At 43.0% G+C, this 10,831-nt stretch overlaps 1 protein-coding gene across 1 annotated transcript; it reads right to left on the bottom strand.

Moving 5' to 3' along the window:
• Positions 1–7,754: 7,754 nt before the first annotated feature.
• On the bottom strand, positions 7,755–9,969 carry LOC137345821 (probable G-protein coupled receptor 139). Its single transcript, XM_068009070.1, has 2 exons — positions 9,846–9,969; positions 7,755–8,659 (listed from the first exon to the last, which is right to left on the bottom strand). The coding sequence occupies exons 1-2, from the start codon at positions 9,967–9,969 to the stop codon at positions 7,755–7,757; spliced, it is 1,029 nt and encodes a 342-aa protein (XP_067865171.1).
• Between the last annotated feature and the right edge of the window lie 862 nt (positions 9,970–10,831).

Genomic DNA, 10,831 nt, shown 5'->3' with positions numbered 1-10,831 from the left:
ATTGCAGTACAGTGTTAGTGTCTAATTAAAGTTCTATTGATGAATGTTAAATACTTAGTAGTTGAAGGTAACAGAATGAAAAGGTGTTGGGTGTTGATTATTTATCCATCTGAGTACAACTAACTAAAGAGCCAGCCTGCATGTATTAAAACAAAACAAATAATGACACATTTTTCTTGACATCATTTATTAACTTTCAACAGCACCAGCCATTAACATGCTGTATATTCCCCCCTTTAAAAAAAAAGCTTGTTTAAAGAAAAACATTCTTATCGTTAAAAAAATTCCACGTTTTCCGAACTTACCATACCACAAGATGGCCCTCTTCGAGGACATCCAACAATTTTTTCGAACAAGCATTTCTTAGTAAAACAACCCAATAACTGATGACATATGTCAACCCATTTTATTTTGGAAATTTCTTTTCTTTCCAGCATTTCTTTTATACTTGCAAGATCAATCCTCAACCGCTTTTCGGCGACACTTTGTTGAATGAACATTGTCCCAGATAGAATGGTTATCTATGTAGCATTCTATAGGAAAACTCTTCTCCAATTGCCCCTTATAAAAGAGTTCCTTTAAAATACTTGATAAATGCATTCCCATATCTATCGTTTCTATCAGTGCAAGTGTCTCAGCAGCTAAGGTGCTTTTAACTATCCTCTTTATTTTCTTTGATTCCCAGGCTAACGGACAACATTTATCCTTTCTTCCCACCAAAAATATAATGAACCCTGCTGCGCTCGAATAACCATCGGGAAGATTAGCATGTGAGGCGTGACTAAAAATGACCAATTTAATCTCTTCTGGATCACCCAATGCTGCAAACTTGAGTGTACATTTATCAAAACTCAATCTCTTCAATGCCTTATTTGCTTTCAGCACTTCCCCAACAGTAGCATGTTTCAGCATGGTGCTCAATTCTAATACATCATAGAAAGCATCGAGCCTAGTCCAACTGCCCGATTAAGCTCCTTAACTGGTCTACTCCTTAGCTGCAGAATCTTCCTTTTGCAAGGATCTGGCCCGATTTATTGGGATCCTATTAACATTCTCGAGGCAAGACTGTTGATTTAGGATTACTCCGAACTTACTCTGCGTAATTATTAACCCTATATATTTAAAAGCTCCAGAACCTTAAATTCCAATTTGAAATTCCTGCAGAACTTTATCTACCACACATTTCTCAACTACTTCAGATCCTCCCCACAGAAATGCACGTCCACATGCATTAAGAAAATGCCTGCTGGTTTTTCTTCATAGCACGAATGAAACATTATCGATCCACCTTTAGTTAAATACAACCAGGTTTTAGTAGGACGGACCTAACTGAAAAATACCACACCCTAGATGCATCATTTAGCCCATAAACACACTTGTTTAGCTTCCATAATTTCCCTTCCAAATTTCCAGCTGCTTTTGGTGGCTTTAAAAATACTTCCCTTTGAAATTTCTCCCCTTGCAGAAATGCTGCTTGGATGTCAATGGACTTACAGTCACATGAGTGTGTTGCTAAAAGGGCTAGGGAAATCTTCAAACTTGCTTTTCCTGCTGTTGGGGAGTCCACCCTACCTTCCTGGTCACCTAGTTGTTCCTCAAATCCCTGAACTACAAGTCTGGCCTTCACTTTATACACACTATCGGGAAGTACTTTCTCTGTACAGATCCATCTGTGGAACAATGCTGCTTGTCCTCTATCTGGCACCACCGTGTATACGTCAAACTCTCTCCAACTGTCGAGCTCTTTTTGCTTGGCATCCTTTACCAATTTACCATCTAACTTGTTCGTAACCACTAGAGCTTCTCTATCATAATTGCTCCTACTTCTTGTGGCGCCCTTCGCCTGCTGTCTGGTCCTTGCTCTAGTGAAACCACATACCCTACTAGAGTTCCTATCCCTTTCTGGACTGCTACTACTGACCTGTCCCTCCTACAACCAGACTTCCTTTCACAAGTTTCCTTGGACCATGATCACCTTCTGGCCCACTGACTGAACTTACACTACGTTTTCTGGCCTTCCACATTTTCACTTCCTTCTGTCAATCTGTAAGTGTGATATCCTGTCCCTTGTCTTGCACATTCAGCCAATGTTTGTATTTCCCTGTGATCTTCCCTTCCCTCCATTCACTCATCCCTTCTGGCATATAAGTCACTCTAGTCCCAACTTTCGGTAGTTGACCTTTGGGATAAATGGCCTTAACTGGATCTTCACTATCACTTGGTCTACTATCAGTCAGCCTGAAATCTGCCACAGTCTGTTGCTCGCAAAGGTCTGACATATGTGCATGCGAAGTGCATGGTGCAACATCAGTGTCCATCATTTGTTCAGATTCTGTCAATATATAATCAGTGCCAATAAGCCGTGAGGAGTGTACTCTAACGGTTTGATTGCCATGTTGCAAAATCACTGTTTTGCCAAGAGTGCTGTTACGAACCGATGAGAAAGGGGTCTCGGGTTTCCTCTCAGCCTTCACCTGGTCTTACTGTACCAGGGTTTAATTTTAAGCACGCCGTTTTTTTTTCGCTCCCCCTTAGTGAATCCTTGTTCACTAATTTCCAATCATAAGGCAAAGAAACTAACCATAATAATACAATAAAAGCAAAATACTGCAGATTCTGGAAATCTGAAATAAAAACAAATGCTGGAAATACTCAGCAGGTCTGGCAGCACCTGTGGAGAGAGAAGCAGAGTTAACATTTCAGGTCAGTTCTGATGAAGGGTCACTGACCTGAAAAGAAACTAGCCAAACAGGTTTTCTTAGGTTTAAAGAAAAAAGGTTGAACTTTATGAAACTCTAACTCTAATTCGGTTATGCCTATGGATACACGACGCGCCCACGCGAGCATTAATATGCAATACACATATGCAAATAGAGACAGAAAAGAGCAGAAGAAAAACAAAGTGAAAAGGTTTGAGGCAATATCGGAAGAGTTTTTTGTTACGGTTCTTCTAGCTCACTGTAGAGTCCTTGATTGTAGGCAGATCTTGCTTTTTGTTCAGGCCCAGTATTTTTCTTAAACCTTGTTTGCTGTAGGAGACCTTTCTGTTTTGGGATTTATGTGTCTTCAGTGGATTCAGAGACTTGTGAGAAAGAGATGAGAGCAGAGAAGAGAGATCATCTCGATCCAGAAGCAAACAGACACTCTCTGAGTTCAAACTGTTTGTACAATTCAGAAAAACCCAGCTTGCCAAGCAGGTTAGTCATGTGACTAACTGGTCTGACCATGTCTTGGATTACGGCAGTCTCTGGAATGCTCCTCCTACACACAATACCTGGTGATCAAGGTCCATTGTGGGTTGAATGTGTCAGGGAACGGTCCTTTGTCCTTCCAATCACCGTCTGTTAATATGCAAATGCATTTTCCAGCCACGGCTGATCTGTTTAACAAGTCCATTCTTCACTCTAGTAACAGTTTAAAATCAATGTTCATGACAAAATTAATGTGCCTCATTCTTGGCAGATTGGGGCCGAGCATGACAACGCCTATAACGTTTCCTGGGCCTCTCCATTCTTTCTGCCCTTTTCTTTTGTAATACACCATATCCCCAGTATCAAAATTCCTTTCTGATGGCCTGATCCAATGACTCAAAGCTCTCCTGATTTTTTCTAAAACCTTTGCCTAGATAAATGCTCTTTTCCCTGCATGCATGGCATTCAAATGTTGCGCAAAAATTGAGTCCCCTCTAAAGCCGGGATATGATCCCACATTACCAAAGGTATTTTCAGATTCCTTCCATAAACTAATTGATATGGGCTGTAGCCCCCAAGCATTTGAAGTGTGTTTTTCGCTTGTACTGCCCACGCCAGAGCAGTAGTCAATTGACACTTTGTCTGGTCTGCGAAAATTTTTCAGAGCATTTTGTCAATCACAGCATTCACAATTCCCATTACTAAAAGGACATTCTGCTGCCGCATGCATTGCTACAATATTCATATTTTCACACAGACTCCTGAACTGATCATTGGCAAATTTAGGAAATGAAGATGGGCAGGTGGAGGGGTGGCAGTGGGAGAGCATTTTGATGGTAGTGATCATAACTCAGTCAGTTTTAGCATAATTATGGAAAATGACAGAGATAGAACAGGAGTCAGAGTTCCCAATTGGGGCAAGGCCAATTTTACTAAACTGAGGAGTAATTTAGCGAAAGTGGACAGGAAATAGCGACTTGAAGGTAAATCAGTGTCAGAATAGTGGGAGGCATTTAAAGGGGAGATTCAAGGGATTCAGAGTAAATATGTTCCCACAAAAAAAAAGGGTGAGATGGCCAAATCTGGAGCCCAACGGATGTCGAGGAGCCAAAAGGGTAAGATAAGGCAGAAAAGGAAAGCTTATGTCTCACATTGAGAACTCAATACTACAGAAAGCCGAGAGGAGCAGAGAAAGTGGAGAGGTGAAATCAAAAATTAGGAAAGCAAAGAGAGAACATGAAAGAATATTGGTCAGAAAAATCAAGGTGAACCCAAAGATGTTTCATCGATACATTAAGAGTAAGTGGATAACTAAGGAGAGAGTAGGGCCCATAAAAAGCCAAAAAGGTAACCCGGTACTAGTCCGCGCTCCCGCTTTTGGTGGCGGGTATTGTTCCCCACTCCCTCCTGCTTCTGGTCCCTGCTCCTTCCCGCTTCTGGTCCCGTTATTAGCCCCCACTCCCTCCCACTTCTGGTTCCTGCGCTCCCTCCCGCTCCTGGTCCCGGTACTGGTCCCCTCTCCCTACCGCTTCTGGTTCATGCGCTCCCTGCCGTTCCTGGTCCCGGTACTGGTTCCTGCTTCCTCCCGCTTCTGGTGCCCGGTACTGCTCCCCGCTCCCTTCCGCTCCTAGTCCCGGTACTGAACCCTGATTCTGGTCCCTGCTTCCTCCAGCTTCTGGTTCCTGCGCTCCCTCCCACTTCTGGTACCCGCTCCCTCCTGCGATCGTAACCTTTTTTCTCCACACGGTGGAAGCAGGGAAGAGAGAGTGTTGCAAGATAGGCAGGGGAGGGGAAGGACACTGCGAGCAGGAGAGCGGCCGATGGGGAAGAAGGGGCAAGGTCACGGATTCTGTTGTAATGCACACACAATCCTGCACGTGCAGCGATCCTGCAGCTTGGGTCTAAACACAAAGCTCACTGAAGTGATGCTGGATTAAATTGTTGATTTGGCTCTTATTACAACACAGAAGCAGCTCTCTGCCAGCATTCATGCTGAACACGAGCTCCCAAGATTTATCTGTTCCAACTTCCAAAATATTAGAAATCTTTTTCAAATGCTGATTGGTTTATAATTCGTGTTTATGTCCTGAAATAATCGTCAATAATATTCATTAAACAACCCGTTGCGGGGACCAGAAGTGGCCATTTTGGTTTCATTTTTGTGATATATTGAGCAGCACCATCTTTTCTACTGGCAGCTGCCAAAACGTCGTGGAGAGTGACGTTCGTGCACGAGGCTGCATTTGTGCATGTACAAGTACTGCCATCTAGTGGTTGTGCTGTCAGCAAACGAGGTGCCATGGATAGAATATCATGTCTAATGTATTTGCAACAGAGACATCATGTGGTATATATTAATGTTTTGGACTTAAATGTAGGAGGCATGATTGGGAAATTTGCTGACGCAAAAATGTATCCGTGTAGTTGATAGTGAAGAGGATAGCCGTAGACTCCAGAAAGATATCAATGGTTGATTGGGCAGAAAAGTGGAAAATGGAATTCAATCCAGATAAATGTGAGGTAATGCATTTAGGGAGGGCAAATAAAGCGAGGGAATACACAATAAACGGGAGGATATTGAGAGGTGTAGAAGAAGTGAGAGACCTTGGAGTGCATGTCCATAGATCCCTGAAGGTGATAGAGTGGTGAAGCAGGCATATGGAATGCTTTATTGGCCGAGGTATAGAATACAAAAGCAAGGATGTAATGCTGGAACTTTATAAAATTCTGGTTAGACCACAGTTGGAGTATTGCGTTCAGTTCTGATCACCACATTACAGAAAGGACATAATTGCTCTGGAGAGAGTATAGAGGCGATTTACAAGAATGTTGCCAGGGCTCGAAAGTTGAAGCTATGATGAAAGATTGGACAGGCGAGGGATGTTTTCCTTAGAATAGAGGAGGCTGAGGGGTGACCTGATAGAGGTTTACAAAATTATGAAGAGCCTAGATAGAGTAGACAGGAAGGACCTGTTTCCCCTAGCAGAGAGGTCAATTGCCAGGGTGCACAGATGTAAGGCGCTTGGTAGAAGGATTAGAGGGGACATGAGGAAAAACCTTTTCACCGGTAGTGCATGTCTAGAATTCACTGCCAGGAATGGTGGTGGAGGCAGAAACGCTCAATTCTTTTAAAAGGTACCTGGACAGCCACCTGAAGTGCTGTAACTGGCAAGGCTATGGACCAGGTGCCAGAAGGTGGGATTAGATTGGGCGGCTAGATTTTTCAGTTGGCACGGTCACGACGTGCTGAATGGCCTCCGTCTGATCCGTAATTTTTCTATGGTTCTATCAGAAATTGCTTCACACAAAAGGTCACGAGGCTGTGAAACTCCCTTGCAGGGTTAGGAGTTGAGGTAAAAAAAAGTCAGCATTGAAGACTGAATTGAAAAGGTGGGCAAAGAAATTTCAAATGTTACAACCATGGCAGGTTTACAGCGTTAGTCCAGTAATCAAGATTATTCCAAATGTCTCAAATTTACCTGTCAGATAACCAGAAGTAGGCTGTCCCTTTGAAAGTGCAGGCATGGCATAATCTATTTGGATTGTCAAAACCACGAAGGTATACAGAAACAGTATTCCACAATATTCTATGTGGTGAATATCTCAAATATTAATGTTGTAGGCTGTAAATTCACAACTTGGGAACAACAGGGAATGCTAGGCAGAACCTCCTCACTGAAAGAATATAACACCCATGGATAATTTACATGATTAATCCATTGAAAGCGATACCTCGATGTTTCAACATGTTACTTACGAGAGTATGGGGTGAGGAATATATTCCAGAAACTGATGTTGGTTTTATATCAGTGTTAATCAACATATATGTCTGTTTAATTTATTTTATATTGCATCTCAAAATCGTTATGTCTTTGCTTTGATCTAATATTGCGAGGCTTCAGGTGAAACAATGCCTCAACTTTAAAATTATCATCCTTGTTTTCCCCTTCCGACATTGCTTCACCTTCTCTATCTCTGTAATCTCCTCCAGCCCTACAACACTCTGAGATCTCTGCGTTCATCCAATTCTGCCTCTTGGGCATTCCCGACATTAATGACTGCAGCTTCTGCTAGGGGTCTAAGCTCTTGACGCCCCTCGCTGAACCTCCCCATTTCTCTACCTCTCTTTCCTCTTTTGAGGCGATCGTTAAAACCTACCTCTTTGGCCAAGATTTTGATCATCTGCCCTAACATCTCCTTATATTTCTCAGTGTCAAATTTTGTTTGTTAACACTCTTGTGAATCTCCTTGAGGAGTTTTACTACGTTAAAGTTGGTGTATAGAGCAAGATGTTGTTAATGTATCTGTCTTACAATATCAGGAAAAAGTTAATCATACCCCAAACATCTTTGATTGTGTACAATATGATATCAATGGCTCCAGTGGAACATAAAAGCCGACATGGACTGCTTTGGAAAACAGGTCTGTTTCTGTACAGTATATTTACTCAGTACATGTGTGTAATACGAAGACAAGATGGGAATTCTGCTGATTGTCAGCTGAAAAACTTCAGTTCGATTCGGATGGATGCAATTTCATTTTCATGCTGTAAAGCCATTTAAATTATTTGAGTAAATTTGTAATGAAACGCAGGGGACGCTTAATCATATTCTTCAATTCGTCTCTGAATTTGCTCTGGGACACTGCGTAAATAAATGTGTTTGTGCAAGAACTTAAACACCTTAGCATATACCCAGATTGTTCTGCAATGGGGAAAGAGTTGTTGTAATTTGTTTGTAACATTCGAATATCTGAAAATAGCACAAATATGGCACATATAAACACTACCATCCATAACAGTATAAGATTGCCAGATATAGCGAGCAGTAAAATTATAGATTTCCTTCGGTTCTCCATCTCTGGATCAGTGTGATTCCCAAAATTGCTGTTTCCTCTGAGTCCGCTCCTCACTCTATTTGCCTGTATAATATGCCTGATGGTCAGGGCATTGAGCAACATGATCAACACAAGTGGAGCAAGTGGGGAGAAAATGATGTCGAAACACAAATATGCTTCCCAGATGGGTAAGGTGTAGAAGCTTGATTTTACATAGCAGGACCATGGTACATTGTCAATTATTTCCCAAGGTTCATATATAAAGAAGATTGGAACATTTTCTAAACTGCTTATGAAACACACCACTGTTATCACCACAGTCGCTGTTTTCTCAGTGCAATATTTTGTTCGTAAAGTTTGGTGACAAATAGAGAGAAATCGATCAAAGGTGAAAGCAACAGTTAGCCAGACAGAGCAATCAATCGAAAGAAAGAGCAAGGTCAGATTAAGACTACAAATGGGAGTATAGTTCAGGAATGAATATGGGAAGTAAGCGTCTTTAATCTCATAGAGAATTACTTCAAATATCAGAACCATTAGATCAGCCGCTGCCATGGCCACCAAGTAACAGGTGATGCATTTGGAGAGACCGCACATTCCACGGGAGAAAATGATGATTGTCACCAAACCAGCTGCAAAAAAAGACGTAACGAAATCACACACTCTCCTTACTCTGAGGGATGATCAGTCGACAGATCTTTGAATGAAATTGCATTTTTATTTAATCAGTCAAATCTTTCTCCCAGTCTATCAGATGGGCTTAGGAATTCCAAATAGGCACATTTCTTTCGGAATGATTTTGAACTAGACACGGGGTGACGATTTGGGAGTGGTGGTGGGGGCTGGGGATGGTAGGATGCGGGGTAATGTATTAGCATGGACAGAGGATTGGTTACAGGACAGAAAACAGAGCGGAGGATTAAATGGATCATTTTCAATTGAGCAGGTTATTAATCATTGCATGTCAGAAGGAGCAAAACTCAGGGCATCAAATATTTACAATCCATATTCATAACTCAGATGAAGAGATAGTGTGTAATATATCCAAGTTCCTTGACGGTACAAAGCTCGGTGGGAAAATAAACTGTGAGGAAGACACAAAGGGTCTGCATAGGAAAATAGAGTATGTGAGAAGGTGGCGGGTGTATTATAATGTGGAGAAATTGGAGGTTGTCCACTTTGATCGGCTAAAGAGAAAACTTTGACTATTTTTAAATGGCTAGAAACTATTAATTGTTCGTGTTTATAGGGGTTTAGGTTCTCTCGTGCAAGGAACACAGAAAATTAACATCGAAGTACAGTAAGCAATTAGGAAGGCAAATGGTATGATGGCCTTTATTGGAAGAGGGTTGGAGTGCAACAGGAGCAAGTCGTGTTGAAGTTGTGTAGGGCGTTTGTGGAACCATACGCGAGTTCTCGGTGCAGGTGGCGTTGTGGTATTGTCACTGGACTAGTAACCCTGAGACCCAGGGAATTATTCTGGGGACATGGGTTCGAATCCTACCACAGCAGAAGGTGGAATTTGAATTAAGAAATCTGGAATTAAAAAGATAATCTAACGATGGCCATGAAACCATTGTCGCTTGTTGCCCTTTAGGGAAGGAAATCTGCTGTCCTTGCCCAGTCTGGCCGACTTGTGTCTCCAGACCCACAGCAATGTGGTTGACTCTTACATGCCCCCTAGCAAGCCACTCAGTTGTATCTAACTGCTACGAAGTCAATAAAAATGGAATGAAACCGGACGGACCACCTGGCATCGACCTAGGCACCGGAAATGACAACGGGAAACACTGCTATGTCAACCCTGCCAAGTTCTACTTACTAACAGCTGGGGGCTTGTGCCAAAATTGGGACAGCAGTCCCACAGACTAGTCAGGCAGCAGCCTGACATAGTCATATTCACGGAATCATACCTGACAGACGATGTCCCAGACGCTACCATCCCCACGTATGTCCTGTCTCACTGGCAGAACAGACCTAGCAGAGGTGGCAGCACAGTGGTATACGGGAGGGAGTTGCCCTGGGAGTTCTCAACATCGACTCTGGCCCCAAAGAAGTCCCATGGCATCAGGTCAAACATGGGCAAGGAAACCTACTGCCCTCCTTCAGCTGATGAGTCAGTACTCCACCATGTTGAACACCACTTGGAGGGTGGCAAGGGCACAAAATATACTCTGGGTGGCGGACTTCAATGTCCATCACCAAGAGTGGTTCGGTAGAACCACTACTGGCTGAGTCCTAAAGGACATATCTGCTAGACTGAGTATGCGAAAGGTGATGAGGGAACCAACAAGTGGGGAAAACATACTTGACCTCGTCTTCATCAATGTGCCTGCCGTAGATGCATCTGTCCATGAGAGTATTGGTAGGAGTGACCAGTTCTTGTCGAGACGAAGTCCCGCCTTCACATTGGGGATACCCTCCTTTGTGTTGTGTGGCACTACCACCGTGCTAAATGGGATAGATTTCGAACAGATTTAGAAATGCAAAACTGGGCATCCATGAGGCGCTGTGGGCCATCAGCAACAGCAGAATTGTACTCAACCACAATCTGTAACCTCATGGCCCGGCATGTCCCCCACTCCACCATTACCATCAAGCCAGGAGACCAACCCTGGTGCAATGAAGAGTGCAGGAGAGCATGCCTCAAAGTGAGGTGTCAACATGGTGAAGCTACAACACAGGACTATCTGCGTGCCAAAGTGCATAAGCAGCATGTGATAGACAGAGCTAAGCGATCCGATAACCAACGGATCAGATCTAAGCTCTGCAGTCCTGCCACATCCAGCCGTGAATGGTGGTGG

The sequence above is a fragment of the Heterodontus francisci genome, chromosome 29 (assembly GCF_036365525.1).
Source record: "Heterodontus francisci isolate sHetFra1 chromosome 29, sHetFra1.hap1, whole genome shotgun sequence".
Taxonomy (NCBI): domain Eukaryota; kingdom Metazoa; phylum Chordata; class Chondrichthyes; order Heterodontiformes; family Heterodontidae; genus Heterodontus; species Heterodontus francisci.
Note: the sequence above shows the minus strand (reverse complement) of the source record. Positions and strands in the feature narration are given on the sequence as shown.